The sequence below is a fragment of the Arachis hypogaea genome, chromosome 2 (genome assembly GCF_003086295.3).
Source record: "Arachis hypogaea cultivar Tifrunner chromosome 2, arahy.Tifrunner.gnm2.J5K5, whole genome shotgun sequence".
In the NCBI taxonomy this organism is placed as follows: Eukaryota; Viridiplantae; Streptophyta; class Magnoliopsida; order Fabales; family Fabaceae; genus Arachis; species Arachis hypogaea.
The window spans coordinates 18331046-18349904 of record NC_092037.1 but is presented as its reverse complement, the minus strand read 5'-3'; the positions used below and the strand labels follow the sequence as shown (position 1 = coordinate 18349904).

The 18859-nt window shown below is 32.9% G+C and overlaps 4 protein-coding genes across 11 annotated transcripts; 2 read left to right on the top strand and 2 right to left on the bottom strand.

Moving 5' to 3' along the window:
- The first annotated feature begins 273 nt into the window (after window positions 1-273).
- LOC112740748 (uncharacterized) lies at window positions 274-7135 on the top strand. 6 transcript variants are annotated; one of them, XR_011871718.1, is made up of 8 exons: window positions 274-793; window positions 2242-2347; window positions 2565-2639; window positions 2878-2992; window positions 3077-3159; window positions 3428-3489; window positions 5698-5836; window positions 6128-7135. XR_011871718.1 is itself a non-coding variant. In XM_025789356.3 (7 exons), the coding sequence occupies exons 1-7, from the start codon at window positions 579-581 to the stop codon at window positions 3710-3712; spliced, it is 795 nt and encodes a 264-aa protein (XP_025645141.1). In that variant the 5' UTR covers window positions 274-578; the 3' UTR covers window positions 3713-3817. The 6 variants fall into 6 exon arrangements, 4 of the variants coding, with proteins under 4 accessions (XP_025645141.1, XP_025645134.1, XP_072072107.1 ...); XR_011871717.1 differs by having other exon boundaries at window positions 2242-2356; XM_025789356.3 differs by lacking the exons at window positions 5698-5836; window positions 6128-7135 and adding an exon at window positions 3574-3817.
- Window positions 6203-7237, top strand: LOC112740740 (uncharacterized). The gene has a single exon (XM_025789338.3). It carries the CDS (start codon window positions 6322-6324, stop codon window positions 6973-6975), a length of 654 nt encoding a protein of 217 aa, XP_025645123.1. The 5' UTR covers window positions 6203-6321; the 3' UTR covers window positions 6976-7237.
- Window positions 7238-7267: 30 nt separating this feature from the next.
- Window positions 7268-14063, bottom strand: LOC112722711 (exocyst complex component EXO84B). Of its 3 annotated transcripts, XM_072215996.1 has the most exons (6): window positions 13941-14063; window positions 11397-12438; window positions 9901-10405; window positions 9438-9593; window positions 8252-8376; window positions 7268-7886 (listed from the first exon to the last, which is right to left on the bottom strand). In XM_072215996.1, the coding sequence occupies exons 3-6, from the start codon at window positions 10360-10362 to the stop codon at window positions 7523-7525; spliced, it is 1107 nt and encodes a 368-aa protein (XP_072072097.1). In that variant the 5' UTR covers window positions 10363-10405; window positions 11397-12438; window positions 13941-14063; the 3' UTR covers window positions 7268-7522. The 3 variants fall into 3 exon arrangements, with proteins under 3 accessions (XP_072072097.1, XP_025629626.3, XP_072072093.1); XM_025773841.3 differs by lacking the exons at window positions 7268-7886; window positions 8252-8376; window positions 9438-9593; window positions 13941-14063 and having other exon boundaries at window positions 9770-10401; window positions 11397-12579; XM_072215992.1 differs by lacking the exons at window positions 7268-7886; window positions 8252-8376; window positions 9438-9593; window positions 13941-14063 and having other exon boundaries at window positions 9912-10405; window positions 11397-12579.
- Window positions 14064-15670: 1607 nt separating this feature from the next.
- Window positions 15671-18439, bottom strand: LOC112740732 (rho GDP-dissociation inhibitor 1). Its single transcript, XM_025789326.2, has 5 exons — window positions 17972-18439; window positions 17436-17499; window positions 17120-17341; window positions 16576-16700; window positions 15671-16040 (listed from the first exon to the last, which is right to left on the bottom strand). Exons 1-5 carry the CDS (start codon window positions 18182-18184, stop codon window positions 15972-15974), a joined length of 693 nt encoding a protein of 230 aa, XP_025645111.1. The 5' UTR covers window positions 18185-18439; the 3' UTR covers window positions 15671-15971.
- Between the last annotated feature and the right edge of the window lie 420 nt (window positions 18440-18859).

The window sequence follows — 18859 nt, the reverse complement described above, 5'->3', positions numbered from 1 at the left end:
CTTTTTAATATAATAAATCAATAAATTTTAAATTTTTTATTAGATTAAATAATTTTACTATTTAAATCTTATTATAATTTTATAATTTATGCATTTAATTTATTCTATCTAGATTTCCTCTACCTTTTGCACGTAGATAAAACACTAATAATAGGATAAATATTAAAGAGAGCATAACAATAGAATAATAGAATAAAATTATTAATTTCAAAAGGAATATATTAACTTTTTGAAAAGGAAAAAAATTTAGAATATTTGACTAAATTTCAAATTGTGTGTTATAACAAATCTTAGCTTTCTGCTTCTCCCACCATTACCAAGCTCTCAGATTCTGATTCTGATTCACTTTGTCTCCAATCCCAATCCCAATCCCTCTCTTCTCTCAACCACTTCTCCGCCTTCGATATTCGCTTCAATTTCCTTTCTTTCTTTTCTTTCATGTTTCTCTGTTTCACTGCTTTTGGCGACAATTGGCGGGAACCAACTGTGGATTCCTATACCCTTTGATTCCATTCACAAGGTTGGCCTCTAAAGATTCATTCTTGGAATCTTCTAAGAAAAGGGTGCGTTTCGTTTCAATGGCTACCTATCCTCCTCCTTCCTCCTCCTTCTCGCACTTCAGTGCTTGGAACCATGTTGTTCCATCACCATCTTCCTCATGCAGCTATGGCGGGAATTCCATGGCTCCGACCGCTTCTGCTTCGGCCATAGAGCAGACTCCGAGGCACATTCCTGGTGTAGCAGTTGAATGGAACCTTGAAGAACAAGCTATTCTTGAAGATGGACTTGCTAGGTGAGTGATTATGTTACCCTTTATTGATCATATCTATGGTTTTTTGTTTTGGTATGATAATTAATATACGTATCTATGTTTAGAGTGATTTTCCTAATTTATATGCAATTTGGGATTCAAGTGCTGGGTATGAAGTTGTGTTTAAACTTGGAGAGAACCAAAAATATATGCAACTTTGTAACTTGAAAAAGTACGAAAAACCAATGACTTTTGTGAACTATTTAATAATTATTTAAATTCAAATTTTAAAATTTTAAAAATTAGGATTAGTAGTTAAATTCATTCCCACTACAAATGATAACTCTAATCTCATATTAACCACCGAATATCTCCTCCCTATCGTGTCTCGCCCTTGCCATTCCACCCCTCCACGCCGACCGTGCCGCCGCCGCCGGAGGAGAATGCTGACAACACCGAAGCCAGCCTCGTGCACGTGTTCATCCGTAGCGGGGACGGATCCATCCGCAGCCACACCGGTACCTCCCCCTTGCCGCTGCAACACCCGCTAAAATCCCACTTGATGTGATATGGACGGACGATGATCACATGGATGGGAAGAAGGACTTCACGCTGAACCCAGTGAACTACCCTCGTCCGAAGCTTCTAGAGTTCTTGGACAAGATACACATCATTGGAATGAAGTACGTTGTGATCGTTGATTCCGGAATTGCCCTATGGCGTATACCAAAGAGGAATGGCCAATGATGTTTTCATCAAGCACGATGGGGATCCCTTCTTGGGTCAATTGTGGCCAAGTGCAGTGTACTTCCCAGATGTCTTGAATCTAAAAACAGTTTCATGGTGGAGTGAGGCAAAGATATGTGGCGGGAAGGCTGGTGTATCGGATTCAAGATATCAAGAAGGTGAGTGCTTTGTTTCATGGTGTTGTGGAGATTTTCGGCCAACTTTATTTTCTTGGATTTCGCTCCACTTACGTCTTCAAAGTATATACATCAACGGACGAACTTAGATACTTATTTTATTTCTTAATTTTTTGTTTGATTAATTTAAGTACAAATCATGAATGGTCATTTCACTAGGTAATCGGATGATTATTTTAATAACTACGTGGATGGTTGTTTGATGGTGAAGGAGCTTCTAATGCTAGAGGGGTGGGATGATTGATGAGGATGGGGTAGCAGAGATTGGGAGAAGAGGATATTGGATAAATTCCATTGGTAAATTAAGGTTGGGATTGTTAATTTTTTGTATTGGGCCAAATTTAAAATCCATTATACACTTATTTTGGTTGCTTAAGATGAATATTATTGTTTCATGTGACCATGATAGTTAATATTTGTTAAGTGGTTCGATACGTTTGACTAAATTGCTTAATATAATTAAATTGCTTAATATAATGCCTGTTAACATCTTAATTATCATCTTTTGTAGCCTCCAAGTTTGAATTGCATTTTGAGCTTATGTCAAATTCATTTATTTTGTTGTAGGTATGCTGGTGTTGGTTCTAACGTAACAGTCTATGCGACCATAGCACAACAGCTGCAAGATAAGACAGTTAGGGATGTGGCGCTTCGAGTTCGGTGGATGAAGGAAGTAAGCTATGTAATATTTTTTTTCTGTCAATGGTTTATGTAATTGACAATTTTGATGATGATGATCCTTTTTTTTTATCAAAGATTGTTATAGAAGGCATGAGAATTTCATGAGATTGCTTTAGAATTACTTTTTGCTGGTTTTGATTTAATTGAAGATAAATGCTTTTTTTTTAAGAGCCAGTTCTATAGTGACATGCTTAGTTTATATTTTACAGAAAGAAGAAAACATTCAAAATAGCAAGAAGAGGAAGGATGATCTTAAGTTAACCAAGAAAAGTAGAAATAGAAAGGTATTGCATCACTGGATCCTCTTTTTCATTTTACCTTCTTTTTGTTTGGTTATATAGCTCTAGCTCTTTTTAGTTTTTGTTTTTAGTGGAGACACTGTTAATATTTATATAATTATCTTACTTTTTGAAATAGATCAAGCATCATGCATTGTTGTTTATCTTAATTATCTTACTCTCATAATTTTATTTTGTAGCAGTGGAAACTCAAGTTTCCCTCTTTTTTTTGTTTCTTTTGCAGGAGAAAGTTTCAGGCCGTGCAGTGCCTTCTTCTCGCCTTGTTGCTCGATCCGATGTTGCCTCATCAGTGCCACGAATGGCTACGATGAAAAGTACTGATTGTACTTCTTACAAAGGTCAGTTTCCATATCATTTTTCATTTTCCTTGCTTTAATGTTCAAGCATAAAGAACCTCCTCTGAACTTTGCTGTTTTTTGCAGCAATTGGAGGTCTAATAGGTACACTCATGGAGCAAAATGCACAGGCCTTCAACCAACTCTCAAAAAATCTTGCTTCTCGTATGGTGAGTCAAGGGTGTTTGTAACTTGTTGAACAACCTAAGGTGTCTGAATCCTATGGATAAAAAGGGTTATTAAAGCATTTTTTCTATTTAATGTTTATATCAATGTTTATGTATACTCTAATATATTCCCCTGTGAAAACTGCTGAGAGTTGTAATATAGTTTTATTTATGAGACTTAATTTTCTAGTTGATTAGTTCACCATTTCCATTCTTGTTGGCTGCAAAATTAACATATAATGTTTTCTATTCTTTTCAAATTTGTTTACAGCATGGGAAGAATATTGAGATTTTTCACCAAGTGAGAGAGAACTTCAATAAAATTATGAAAGAGTAAGTTATAAACAGCATTTTGACTATGCTTAAGACCAATGTTACTCATAAACTTTTCTGTTCTGCTTTTATTTTTCGTTGCAGTTTGAATGAAACACCAGACCCAATGAGCCTAATGCCACCCCTTCCTAAGTTGCTTGCGTTAGATGAGATGGAAAAGTTATCCAACCCCAAACCGCCATATACCCCTATGTTTCAAGAAACGGATTTCATTTTGTTATAGTGTTACTGTAATTTCGAGAATAAGGTGTATGGGGATAGTTATCTTATGATGAGTTGCCATGCACTTTAGCAGAGTTAAATCATTAAAACTTAAAAGATTAAAATACAACTGTCTCCATGGAGTATTGAACTTTGCTCATTTATCAAACTAGTTCTGCTAATTTAGGGATGACAGAAATTTGGTCTAATTCTTGGTTAGACATTGTCAGTAAGACAGAAAGTGAATTAAACCGATTGGTGAGTCAACTCGAACTTAGATTCCTTAATAGCTCAATAAATGAGCTCATGAGTTTGTGACCTTAACTTTAGTCGGAATTTGAGCTAGTATATTAAATGAGTAGAGTTTTAACTTAGGTAAATTCAGCTTATTGTCGGGGAGCTGATTCACTTATATATTGCTTATTATAATTATTTATATTAATAATATAATATGAATGTATACTTTTAATTTATAGTAATAATTTATAATTTTAATTACATACACATATAATTTTTATATATAATTATAATGGATGATTTAAATTATAATTGATAGATAGACAATATATATAATTGATAATTTTTCTTTGAGTCCCACTAGGAAGACAATGCTTATTTGTACGATGTGTACAATAGGTAATGGGCTATATGAGTTACAAAATAAACATCACCTATAATATTCAGAATAACCATCTGCGTACTAGGGAGAACTCTAATACCATATCATGATACTACTCATTCTAGAGACTTACGTTAATAGAAAAAGGTAACACTAATGGTTATATCTCTCATACTCCCTAAACCTCCATTGTACGCATTGGCTCTCCATACTTTTCTTTTTTTTTCTTATATATGTTATAATTTATTTTTTTATTTAAATTATATATATATATATATATATATATATATATATATATATATATATACACGACAAGTCCAAAGATATTAAATTTATTGTGTACAGAGTCTAGCAACACTAATCACAAAAGAAAAAGAAGGGGGGTGGTAGGTTGGGTAAATTTGCTAATTAATTATAGAATTTATCTATTATGTATTCACACATTAAAATTATAAAATAAAAGTTTTTTATTAAAAATATAAAAAATTTAAATTTTTTATGTATTTATTTTATATTTATTAAATAAAAATATTTAAAATTTTTTATTAATAATAAGTTTATCATGTGTTAGGTAAATTCTTAATTATAAAAGAGTATAATAAATTTAAAAAAACTTTTGAGATCAACAATTTTTAATGATTTTAGTTATTATTTATCTAGCACAAATATTAAAATTGTCTTTAACAAATTAATTTTATTAATTTATAAGTATAAGTTCTAAAAAAAATATGAATACTGGTCATGAAACCACTCATCCCAAAAGCTTAAACTGATAGAAGAAGGTAACATTAATGGTTATATCTCTAACATTCCCCCTCAAGCAAGAGCCTCTCTTTTGGGTTTGCTTAATTTTCTATTCTTTTTCATTTTTTGGGGTTCTCCAAGGATCGAACTCTTGACCTTTCGGACATAGAGCTCTGATACCATGTCATGAAACCACTCATCCCAAAAACTTAAGCTGATAGGAGAAGGTAACATTAATGGTTAAATTCAAATATTATAAATTGGCTTTATCGTCCATAACTCGGCATTATTCACATTATTACCCAAGAAATTGGCGTTATAGTTTGGCAATTTACATCATTAATCGGCATTACAGTTACTAATCAACAATCAATGTCATTTATTAAAAAGTGACGTTACAAATCAGCCTACAGTTACTAATCAACAATCAATGTCATTTATTAAAAAGTGACGTTACAAATCAGCCTAATGGGCTGCTTCACAAAAGTAAAACATCCAAACCCTTATTATTGCTTTTTAATATAGACAATAAAGCAGGAACATAACCGATTTGTACATTATCACCTATAAAAAGGTATGATCTCCTATCCTAAAAGGGACATTGAATTCTCAATACTAACGTAAGCTTCGGAGTGCCTTTGCAGGTACACTCCCCCTGTTTCTTGCTCAAAGCTCTACGCGATTGGACACCCTCTTGGAGAAAAGCTCGGTTTATCCTAAGGCTTGAAGGTCGGCACCGAAGGTAATAGCTCGGCATCGCCAGAAATTGAGCTCTCCCTCCAGGTATCTATACAAGAATAAATACAAATTATATTAATTGATGTATATAAAATTTTAATAAATATAAATATAAATTATATATTTTTTATATTTAAAACATTTATAAATATAAATATAAATTATTATTAATTAAATATTAATAAAAAATAATAATATTTCCTAGTTACGTAGCATGGTTCATAAATCTATTGCTTTACCTTTTACAATAAACAATAGAAAGCTGGATCTTCACATAGTAGATTCCAACTTAGCCGTTATTAACATCTTTTCTCCGACGCTCCTGCTTTGTTTTAGTCTTCTAGATCAGAAATTCATAATCATGAAGAGAAAGGGTATTTCGGGAAACTCACCACGAAATTCGACCGTTACTTCTAAATTATATTCAAAAAACCCCTAGCACCCTCTTCCTCCTATAACTTCACAAAACTTTCTTTTCCCTCACACTGTTACACTGTCAAATTCAGAATCCCTCTCTTCCTCTCTCTTCAATGGCTGATACAGAACAGAACTACACAGTAAGAAGAAACGCGTCGATAATGGAGTGGAAGCAAATGCACCCACTACACCAAATCGCAGAGACACCAACGCACAAACTCCTACTAAAGCAATGGCTGAAAGAAGAAGAACTCATCCATGGCCGAATCGCACTGAAAGAAACCCAAATTGACTCGGTTCGCAAAGAAATCACAATGCTCCACATCTTCTTCTTCCTCTTCCACTCCCTGACCCTCATGCTCCTCTTCACATCCTCTTCCTCTGTGTCTTTCTCAGAATCCGAATCTTCTTCGTCCGCGTGCCAGCGCTGGTGGATCCCTTCGCTGTGCTCCTTCGTGTTCTCGTTGGGCCTGATTTGGGCCGTGAGGTACAAGAGCGACGTGGAGAGTCACATGGAGAAGGCGCTTCAGAGAGAGAAAGAAGACAAGATTCTTTTGGGGAAGTGCGTGGAAGAGCTGAAGAAGAAGGGTCTGGAATTCGATCTGTTGAAAGAAGTTGATGCTCTCAGAAGAGCAAAGAGTTTGAGGGTTGTTGAAGGGAAACATCAAGAGATTCGGAAATGGTCTTCCAGAGATTTCGTCTCCTTTTTCTTGTTTTCTATGGCTTGTTTGGTTCTTGCAGTTACCAAAGTTATCTTGTGCGGTTAATTAAGCTCGGAAGAACAACCGTGGTTTGTTTTGAACTGAGATTGCTAACAGTGTTTTCGATTGGGGAATGTGTGCAGAATTTACTGGTTCTGCATTTTATTTTTTGGTGTATTTTGAAAAGTATCAAGTTAAGTTGATGGAATAAATTTACCTTTTGATCTGTTGTTGTATGTTCTGATTTATATTTGGACTTTGATCTTATATGATCAAAGAAGAAAATTAGCTTTTGTAAGATAAAACAAAGCAATATGGTGTTGTTCAAGTTTCTTATTTAGGAGAGGCAGAGAGGAAATTGTAAACAAATATATGAATATAATAAATTGTAAAGAATATATGAGCAATTCACCTATTACTTGGCGACAAATTAAAGCTTATCTATAAATTGGAGAAGAAAAATTCAGAGAGTATAATTTTCCTCACATAGATTCTGAATGATAAAAAATGTGGTACATTTACTCATTTAGCCACAACATAATTTTCCAAAAATCAATAAATCATGTAATTGTAAACATATGAAATTTATAACAAGGTGGGTGGGTCACTCGTTTCATTTTGATTTAATTTCGTCAGAATTTTGTCCTTTCTCATCAATGGCAATTGTTGGAGCTGATTGCATGGTACTAACACTATGTTCCGTCAATGTGTTTGTATCAATAGCAACTTCTAACTCATCTTCCTCATCAAAATCCAAAGCATCAATATTGTTGTTATTATTATTCTCTGAGGAACTCAAATCACCTTCTTCAGAGAGATATGCTGATTGGTTGGATTGGCTCTCATGTAATTCTCCTTCTTCTTCATTGTTAACTACACTCTCTTTTGGTTGCATAGTTGTTGTTTTCTCAATCTCTAGAAGCTTTTGAATTGTTTTAGTGGCTGCATCAATGGCCCATCCATCATTATCTGCATCTCTGGAAAATAACATAATGAAACAAATTTGTTGCTCAAGGTCAAGGTGGTGTGAAGTCTAGTTTGCCTTAAAGATCATGATATAACCTCTTTTGATTATTGCATGCTTATCTTTTACACAAGAAATTAAATGAAGGAGTAGTACAAATGTAATCACAATTGCATGAAATAGAATTGAGAAGGACTTGAAAACTTAAATATAATAAAGGATGAAATCAAATTAGTGCATTTGAAAATTGTTGGTCCATTTTTACATGAAGCTATATTTCCATTATTTTTTCAGTTTAAGAAACATGTGGCCTGAGATTTTTAAGTTTAAATTTGCAAAACTATGAACTTTCAATCTCTGTAACTAAGAAAGCATTACTTGAAAGGGTCAAGTCCTGCAGAATTAAAGGTTGACTTCATGAGAGTGAGAAGAAGCAAAGGATCATTGGAGAAGTATCCTCCATGCATTCCAATCTCCACCAGGAACTGAACATCCATAACAAACTGTACATGGAACAATGAAATGGATGAGAACCACTTAAAATTAGAGGAAACAAATATTGATATTAGTTGTCTTCCCAATTGCCATGGCTTTAGTTCATAGCCTCTTACTATTTAAACATAAACTTATCAAAAGATTTGTTACTACTTGCTAGATCACTTAGGCTAATATCAGATGATTAGAGAGACCTATTTTTTATTTGCGAAAACATAAATATTCTCTTGTTAAAGACAACTCTATACTCGAAACCACTGACAAAAAGGAGTATTTGCTGCCTTAACCAACCATGTGTTTGTACAAAAATCTATGTTTATTATGTCTAAATAGATAGTTTTCCCATTCAAAAAAAATGTTACATTTTTTAAATTCAATTTGATCCAAAATAGTTGTTCATGGAAAATCCTATACAATTTTAATTAATTTTTTTCTACTAGCAACCTTATTAAAAGAATTTGGAGGGGGGGGGGGGGGAGAGAGAATAAATGAAAAGAAAAAAGTAAATATAAAAATAAAATAATAGGTGTATTTTAAAATCAGTCACTAAAATTAACCAATAATATAAAATATATATTGAAATATAAATACAGATAGAAAATGAAATGAACAACACATATATTTATACGAAAATACATTGGTGACTAATTTTAGTATACAAATAATATTTTTATATTTTTTTAAATTTAGGTATGTATGTAATTATAACTAGATAGTTATTTCAAATGGGTTGGAGAAAATACACTCTTTTAAGGAGAAATAGGATAAATTATATCATAGAAATTTCTTCAATGAAGACTAAAGTTGGATAAAAAATGAAGATTGTAACTATATATTTTAGAGAAGAGTGTATATTACTTATGATGTCTTTATTTTTTTTTTATTATAAAATGAATAATCTTCACTCTTTTATTAAAATTTACTGTTTTCCATATAATTACCCTTATATAATATGCTATTTTGGAAACTGAAAAGCATGCAAATTACACTTATGCTTTTTCTTCTTTAGCCTGTCAGCAAATACACAAAGATTGGACAGAAAAAAAAAAAAAAAAAAAAAAAAAAAAACCTGGTTGGTTTCTTGAGTTGCATAGATGTCTTTGTTGTTGGAAATCCAAATAAACATAGATTCCATCAGCTCTCTCAGTAAGCCTATCAACCAATTCACTTCAAACATATTCTCTTCATCAAGTCTTTCTATTTTCCTCAGTTCGAGAAATAGAACCTGCCAAGGACCAAAATATAAGGGATCTTGCATAAGCATACTAGCAAGCTGAATAAAAATTAAATATATATATACATTTGTACTATTTTTCAGTTTCAAACTTGTTTTAAGTAGGAGAATGAGAAATTTTATACACTAAGCAAAATAACCTATGATTAGCTTCTTCGAAAATTTCCAAATAAACAACTTCAATGAAATCATCATTATCTCACTATGTTCAACTCTATGCAATTCAATATTTTTATTATAGAATCACTCTTTTCACACACTTTGAGAAGTCTTAGGATGTTATGTGTAAAGATAATACCTGAAAGATACCAGAGGGCATGGTATATTGGATTCTGTTATCATCAAAATGATCAACATTTTGAATAGCCGAGAAAATCTCATGGCTATGGTAAGTAGCCGATACTCGCGCAATTAATTGCTGGCAAAACACAGTTCTCAGCTTATGTGAGCTCTCTTCAAGAAACAGCATGAACTCTTCAAGTTCTTGATGCTGATCAACATCTAAATTTTCTTCCATTTCATTAGAATCTTTGCCACCATCATTGCTGCTATATATTCCCTTAACCATGACGAAGAGAAGCTTTGTTAGCGTCAACATATTAGCCAAAATCGAAACCTGCTGCGCAACCGACACGGCTAACTTGATTCTTGGACTAACTTGATGATCTCCTCCTCTTTTTTCATAGGTTAGAGCTCTTTCAAGAATGGTGACATACTCTGTGATGAGGTTGCTGAGTGCACCAATGATTGAACTTCCCATTTGAAGAGCAACTAAAGGAGAAATATCTTCCACAATGGCCTAACTAACATAGTCACTCAGATATGTCATGTCTCATGTGCATAAATAACAAGCTTTATGGTTTTATTTTGGATGATGTTATGAGAAACTATAACAAAATAAAGTTGCACTCTTACTAACAATTATAGCTTTTAGTAATGCTAGAGAGACAATAACCCAAAGTTACTTTATTTAAATTATCATTCATAATTTCTTGCATGTAACATCTATAATTACACTTATTACATCTAAAATTATTCAATTATTCCAGTGGTAACTAAGGAAAGCAAAATAAGGTAAGCAGTAATTGAGGAATGCAAAATAAGGTCATTTTGAGCTGTTTTGTGCTACTTTTCTAGTGTCTCGCAAACATTTTTGTATAGCTTTTGGCCTAGCCGTAATAAGCAACTGATCCAACAAAACTACTTTTTTTTTTTTTTTACGGAAGACAGGGAGATTCGAACCTGCGACCTCTTAGGTGAGTATTGAGAGGTTATGCTATTTGAATTATGACTCATTGGCACAAAACTACTTTTCTTTAGTACAAAGAAAAATTTCAGTTGAATCAATGTAATAAGGGCAGGGGAATATTGCCTTTATATGGTAAAAGTAATTGATAAATAATATGTGCAGTTTTAGAACTGTTGGCATTTATGTAGACCAAAGATATAACTTTTTGGCTACGGAATTCCATGGCAGTTCCTCTTTTGGTTATACATATCTGATCAAACATGTCTTGCCAATGTGGCATTAACATGGTTCAAAATTTCTCATGGCAGTTACTCTTTTTGGTTAGAAAGTAGGTATTTCTCAACTTTTACATATTTTATCAAGGACAAAATTTCTAAATTTACTGGTTCACAAAGTTAGTTGACCAATAATGCACTATGCATTAGTTTCTTTTTGTCTATTTTTATTACATTAGTTTGATTCAGATACATTGATTCAAGAATATACCAAAAGTGACCGAAACAATAAAGGTGACAGATAAAGGGAATAGCAGAAGCAGAACATACCTGTAAAAGTGTGAGAAATTTCCGGCCGCTGGTAGTTAGCACGCAATATTCCGGTTGCTCCTCGACATCAAGATTTAAGGATCCTCCCTCCAACACTCCAGAAACAAGGTATTTCTCCAAACCCCAAGAATCACTTACTGAGAAGATACCAACAACTTTCTTAAAATGATTTACATGTGTATTCAGAACCTCTTCAATGCAGGGACATAGAAGCATCACCAAGTAAGGCTGCAAAACCAAACTTTGATCCTCCAACAAGGAACAATACAACACCGCGAACTTCACAGCTTTTATGGCATATGACAAGCTACCATTAGTCGCCGAGATCTTCTTAACATACTCGTCGAACCAAGCAACATATGACTTTGTTTCCTCACATGACCACATCATAAGTTCTGAGGCATAAGGAGAACTCTCTCCGCATAACATCACAAAGCTCTTAGCTGCTTGTGAAATCATAGAAAACACAAACCTTGCAAGTTCTCTTATATATGCTTCGTTCGAAGAAGATTTAGACCATTGCAAATCTTTCGTTCCATCCATAATCCTCGAATGGTAATATTTTAGCAACAATTCGATAGCGAGTTGAGTCTCTCCAAGCCTGCATAGCCCTGATAGCGCCTTTTGCAGCTCCGGTCCAACTGTTCTATCATTCTCAGCTATCTGTATCAATCTTTGTTTCAGCATTGACATCTTCTCAGAAATCACAGAGTTGTATAAGTTTATGTCAGAATCCGAGTAGTCTTCGAACTGGATTCCTTGGTAATGTGCATCAGCAGATTCTAGAAGCTCCAAGGCTTCATCTACCTTGTTTTCTGACATGAGAAGATCAAGCTTATCCGAAACATCGTTAATATGAGCTTCAAATTCACTACGGATTAATGAAGTTTCATTATCTATGTGATCTTCAATGTTTGAGCTTAAGGACAGTATATTTGGATATATACGGTCTATAAGATCCCTCACTAGTCTTTTATGTGATACAAAATGGTTTTCTAGTTGCACAAGTTCATTTTCCACTCCTGTCACTTCCTCTAGAATTCTACACATATGAGAGCATATATAAATTACAGAACCTCAATAATAATAATAATAATAAGCAATTCAATTTTGCAATATCAGTATCTAAAAGGTACATCAACAATTATGCTCAGTAAGTCAGACACGAAACAAAAGCAAGACGAAAAGTCTCTGTCCCCAGGTATAGTGTTTGGGTAGATAAAAGCTTATAAAAAATGCATGTGCACGTCAGAAAGGAGCCATTAAATCAGGCACCATATATTTATGTATAAATATAAGTATTGTTTATCTCATTTTCAATGTATATTTTGTATTTCAATATGTATTCTATACAAGTCACTAATTTGATGACTGATTTTTAGTGTATACATAGCATGATTGTAAACTTATTAGATAATTGTGATTAGTTAGTTATTCATCTTGTTAATTTAGTTGGTGATAATGTATCAAGTTAATTAATTAGTTTTCCAGTTAGTTAGCTTTCTGTTTTCTTATTATGCCAACTCAGCCATTGTACATGTATATATATTGAGCTCAGCATCAGAATGGACGACTCGTTTTTCACCAAATTCTGTTTCCCAATAAAACTTGCTAAATATTGTTACTGTTTCTATTCTATTACTGTCTCCTCCAAATAGGTTAAGATTTTTCAATACTTCTTCATTTCTTTCTTTGAGAAAATCAATCAATGTATTACACATAATGAGTTAGTAACCACTAAAAGTAGCAACTAATTTTTATTTTGGATTTTTCCACTTAAATGTATATACTTTCAACAAAAGTTGCTTATTTGGAAGGAATTCTCCACAATCCATTTGGTTTCCTAGGGAATCCCCAACCCGGGGTTAAAGACTAATCCGTCGCAGATCGGAACTCCATTTAAAGGTTTGTGGTTGACCAATGGATTATTGCATGCACAAGACGGAATTTGAACCCTCCATATTTGCTTAAGCGGTTAAGTGCTTGTTTGGGCGCTATTAAATCGATAAAAAAATCATTTTTCATCTTTTTTTATTTTTTAGTATGTTTAGCAAATTTCTAATAGTATAAATAAAAGCACTAGAAAAATTAAAAAAACATCTTTTTTGAGAAGTTACAATTTACATCTTTTTTTATAGTTCTTTTTTTCTTAAAAAAAATATTTTTCATATAATAAATAAACAAAAAAATACTTTTATTTTATTTTATTCACACATAATTGATAAATAAAAAGATCTTTTTATATAAAACATCCAAACATAAAATCACTTTTACTTTTATAAAAGATCTTTTAAAAAATATTATTAAAAAAAATCTTTTTCGAGAATAGCATTCAAACAAACCCTAATAAGTTAACGACTAGACCAATCAAGTTAGTTCTCTCCACAATATATTTGATGTAACCTAACACTAACAATTATTGTTATTTGTTAGAAGAATCACTCCTTTGCACAAGATTCAACAAGTATGCCACATTATTTTTGTGATTTTGTAGAATTGTTTAAGATGGAGCAAATATTGTGGAAAATAAAAACAAAACATTACCTAAGGAAGAAAGAATAATTAGCAAAGATGTTTTTCTGCAAATCCTCACTTGCTGCTTCCTTAAGCTCTAAAAGTTCATCACACAGATGCTTGATTCCCTAATCATCAATAAATCAAATTTTCTTATTTAAAAAAGAAAAAAAAAAGAAAATAAAGTGAATCAAGAATAACAACAGCAATTAAGTTTTGTTCTATCAACTAAGTTCAACTACATGGATCAGACCGCGTTACTACATCTTTTATCGACATCATAAAGATCTCGACAAAATCTAAAATTGGCACATTAAGGTTACAAAAAGCGTTTGGAAAATTAAAACTACCCTTCCAGTCATGGACTCAATTTCGGGTTCATCAGAATCATGCAGTGAGAGTGCAGAAACATCAGAGCTAGGCTCTGATGATGGCACAGAGTTCTGAGATTCAGGTTGGGAGTGGTCTCTGAATCTGAACCTTCTTTGTGTTTTTGATGAAGATTCCATTGAAAGCTCAAAATGAGATATTTCGGAAAATGGAGAAAATGAAAGGGAATCAAGTAACTAAGAAATCTATGAGATATATACAGTGCTTTTTATTGGTGCTTTGGTATTTCCGATTCACACTATGAGGTTTTCATTCTTTATTTTGTCGTTGATGGTGTCGTTATTAGAATCAAAACTTGTACTTCAGTTATGAGTAGTATCATTGGTATCTCCACCAAATAGCAATTATCTCAAAGATATTATATAGAGGACACCAAAAAAAAAAACGAGAAAAAGATAATTATATACTCCATCCATCTCAAAATAATATAATTAAGTTCATACACATTCTTTCAAAACCTTAGCTTAATTATTTCTGGTTTCTCCTATAATGGCGGCAAATAGTGGCAATCGAGATGCCGACTACTTTACAAGTGCCGCCGACATCATCAACCTCGCACCAACACTTGCGAAAACGTTATCTATGTCCCAACAGTTTGTACCGCCGCTGGATGCTTTTCTGGCTAGGATCGTCTTTGATATCTTGACGATGCTCCCCGTGAAGTCACTTGGGATATTCAGGTTCATATGGTGGTGAAGGTTGAGAATGAAAATATTGATGTGTAGTGGTGTGTTTGGTGATGGTAGTTTGATTTTGTAAGCCGTGGTGACAGAGGAATTGAATAAGATAATGAAAGTGAAGGAGAAAGATGACAACAAAACTAGAATATAAAAATAAAAACAATGCTAAATAACTAACAAAATTTATAATTTTTTGAGCCAACACCTAACTAACAAACGTATTCTCATACATAATATCTAACAAATATAGTGACCTTAAATTCTAAATTCTAATCTCTAGACCCTAAACCCTAATAGTATAAAAATACTATGTTGGCCTAAAGTGTTGGCTAATAATCTAATATTGATAAAAAGAGCTAGTTCCGTAACTACTAAAACGTACATTTTGAGAATAAAATTAACTCAAACTAAACTAAATATTAAAGTTGTCTCAAACTCTTGCAAAACTTCAGAAACAAAAGCATATTTTACCCCTAAAATTAATGAATACCTGTCATCCTCCCAATGCATATGTTGTGTTCTTTAATTGTAATCAAACTTGTTATGGTGGCACTTCTTTTTCATGCCAACTTTGAAACATTGGGTTTATCTTGCAGTCACATAGTGGGACCTCAATCATGCTACATTGATAGAGATGCAAGCACTTTTCTTTATATATATATAATAAACACACAAATCATAGACATTGAATTTTGTACATAAACAATTTTCAGATTAAGAAAAGCATCTGTTTCAGCTTGCGAAATTGTGTTTGTGCAGATATTTCTTGTTCCTAACATGATTTATCAACCACAGAATAAGCCATCACCAGTTCACCACAGTGCTCATCTTCTATGATTAATAAGCAAGCATACAAGTAATAAAACAATAATGTCACTAAGCAACATCACTAACATGCACTGATGGAATTTCAATATTCAAACTATAAGAATTTTGAGGGAGCATTTTTTTCCTTTTCCAAAATGGGGCATGAATGTGGCAAGAACCAAGGCTAGATGCTCTTTTTGATCTCGAATGAATATTTGAGTTCCATGTGACACCTTCTATCATCATCTTCAAACTGTAACATAGCAAACAAAATTTTACTAAGTTCATCTATCTAGTAGTGCAAATTACACAAAAAACTTGGACAATACAATTCTATGTATTCGGATATAAATCGTAAGCAGACAGATTGAGTTAAAAATGTACCAAATTTCCAAACAGACAGAAAAAATGTACAAGCCATTGGCAAATTGAGATATAGTGATTGTGAAAATATACAAGTCAAATTATATAACTAATCCCTACATAGTTGATGCCAGACTAGTTCGATGGTTGTGATGAGGGTGAAAATCTTAGGGATATGTGTTTAAGAAAACAAATTCTACTTTCATTTTACGTTTCAAAGTTTTTTAACTACAAAAAATGTCGTCTTATTTACATTCCGTGCTTCCGCATCATTTCATGATTTTGTGATGGAAAAACTGAAACCATAATAAAACTTTGCTTTAAATGTTTATACGGAAAATATATTACCTACAAAAAACAGGCACTGCTAATTCACTTTATAAAGCATAGCATACATGATACATGAGTGTTTTTACTTCTCATACCTTAAGTTTGGCTGAGTATACACCCCTTGCAAGTACACCAGACGGAGTGACCTCCTCTTTCAATGCATGTTCATAAGGTTCTTTTTGAGGCGCGAACGTACCCAGCATTCCTTTGCTCTGATCAACTGAAATGCCGAAGAATAATTGAATTGTCGATGCAATGCGCGAAAAATTGAATTGTACTTTATTGACCAATGTCATCTTTCGCGTAAAATATTTCTTATGAAGATAGAGGGAGCCAATAATGCAAATTGACATGAATGTCAATAAATAAAGTTACATAATGCATTAGCTCCAGAAGCCAAATATCACGTAATTCAGGATCCAAAAACAAATGAACTTATGTTAGCAAATATCATATGATTATTCTTTGCATTATTCTAAAAGTTAAGAGTCAGAGTTATGCAGAGTCATGAGATATGACTTTTATAGTTATTAGAACTTCGGTTCTTAGACAACAATTAATTACGACAACAATAATATTCTGTTTCGAACTCAAGATTATCAAGCAAGGTTTTGACAGAGAAAAAGTTCAAACTAATACCTTGAATCCCTCCTTTCCAAACAGTGTTGGAGTATTTCAAGCCAGACACAATGTTGTGAAGAACACTAAATTTTAGCTTAAGCTGATAATGAGACCCTTCCCGGAGAGTGAATAGAACACGAGCATTTTGATTTTCATTCAATGGTAAAGGAGTCACAACTTCGCCAAAATCCTCAGAGACTATGCCAATAGAGTGGAATTTCACTTCAGGATCCACTTGACCTGTTGATAAAGTAAACAAGTTAAACAAATCCAACTGAAACTTCTGTGATTTATCAACAGTGACAATGATAATAAGCAAGATCAATAAACAAACCGTCAAAATCGCTTTCTAAGCACCCCAACAGCTTCTCCTTCCACCTCCTTAGGCTTTCATCCTCCTGCACAGCACAACCACCATTCATATCAGCAAATCACAAGCATTAACTCACTGTCTTATAAACCATGAAAATGTTCGATCTTACACAATGCTTATTAAAAGAACTCTATAAAAGGGTTTGTTAAAATACATTTTTACAAACACTCCTTCCACTTAGCTGAACCATCTTATATACAGCTTCTGAAATGCTTCTCTCCCTTTCATCTATTCTAATTTCTACATAGTTAAGGTGGTGAACCTTCCTTTCCCCTTCAGAATTTATCTTCAAGAATGATGTGACATGTTCCATATATAAAAGTAGCTCAGACAACTTTTACTTCATCACAAAAATTCTTCTAATTGAGCATTCCGCAATCCCAAAGGGTTTTTTTTTTCCTTCAACCAAACACATTTTCTTCAACCCAGTATTTGATTTTCGAAAAGAATACAGCAAAATTTTTTTGAAAAATGAAAAAGAAAAGAAAAAGGAAAACCTTGTCCCGTTCGATTTGGTCCTTGAGAGGAAGAAGAGGGCCAGGTTGAAAGGTGGTATTTTGATGGTGATCAGTTTCAAAGTCATGTTCATCTTCTTCTTTCTCGTCCTCAGTTTCTTCATCTTCTTCTTCATTTGGGTGATGAGGCATTTCTTGGTTGGTTCCTGCACATGATGGTCCTGCTGCTTCCTCTGCCTTCTTACCACCTTCCATCTTTCTCTCAGTTCTTGTAACTGTCTGTAAGCACAAGTGAAGCGTGACGAGCTTTCTTTTTTTTTTTTTTTTGTTCCCCTTTTCCTTTTGTATTGACTACTGTGCGTCTGTGCGTGAGATTTTCTTTTTTGTAATTTGTTTTTGTTTTCCCACAATATTCAAAAAAGGGTGCTGTCTTGGTTGTCAACCATTTCTCAATTACACTCTACACTCTACACCCTACACTCGATCAAGACTCCAAATCATACACACACTTTCTATGCCTTTAAAACGCCCCCTCCTTATGTCCAAAAATTAAAAATTAAAAATACGCCACCTCCCCCTTCTTTTGTTTTCTTTTTTCAATAGACAAAAAAATATAAATAAATAACAAAATAAGTCATATGAAATTTATTTTCTATGTCAACATCAGATCTTTTTAAAAATATACATATATCATATCACTATTTTTACTAAAATATTCTTATAATTTAATAAAAATAAAAAATGTTTTTTATTTAATTTTATAAAAAAAACTTAAACATTTTTACTTTATTTGATTAGACAGAAATATCTTTTTAAATTAATCAAATTTTAAAATTCAACTAATTCTAATGTTATATTTTTAAATAATTTAAACAAAAAAAATCAAAAATTGTTTTCATCTTAGTTTCAGCAATTCTCTCTTCCATCACT

Coding starts and splice junctions, on each gene's coding strand:
- LOC112740748 (XM_025789349.3), top strand. CDS start 579: ATGGCTACCTATCCTCCTCCTTCCTCCTCCTTCTCGCACTTCAGTGCT. Junction 2,640..2,877: donor AGAAAAGTAGAAATAGAAAG/GTATTGCATCAC, acceptor TTTCTTTTGCAG/GAGAAAGTTTCAGGCCGTGC. Junction 3,490..3,573: donor TTCAATAAAATTATGAAAGA/GTAAGTTATAAA, acceptor TTTTCGTTGCAG/TTTGAATGAAACACCAGACC.
- LOC112740740 (XM_025789338.3), top strand. CDS start 6,322: ATGGCTGATACAGAACAGAACTACACAGTAAGAAGAAACGCGTCGATA.
- LOC112722711 (XM_025773841.3), bottom strand. CDS start 12,446: ATGTGTAGAATTCTAGAGGAAGTGACAGGAGTGGAAAATGAACTTGTG. Junction 10,402..11,396: donor AATTTCTCACACTTTTACAG/GTATGTTCTGCT, acceptor TATGTTAGTTAG/GCCATTGTGGAAGATATTTC.
- LOC112740732 (XM_025789326.2), bottom strand. CDS start 18,184: ATGGAAGGTGGTAAGAAGGCAGAGGAAGCAGCAGGACCATCATGTGCA. Junction 17,500..17,971: donor ACCAAATCGAACGGGACAAG/GTTTTCCTTTTT, acceptor TGTGCTGTGCAG/GAGGATGAAAGCCTAAGGAG. Junction 16,701..17,119: donor TTGGAAAGGAGGGATTCAAG/GTATTAGTTTGA, acceptor TCGGCATTTCAG/TTGATCAGAGCAAAGGAATG.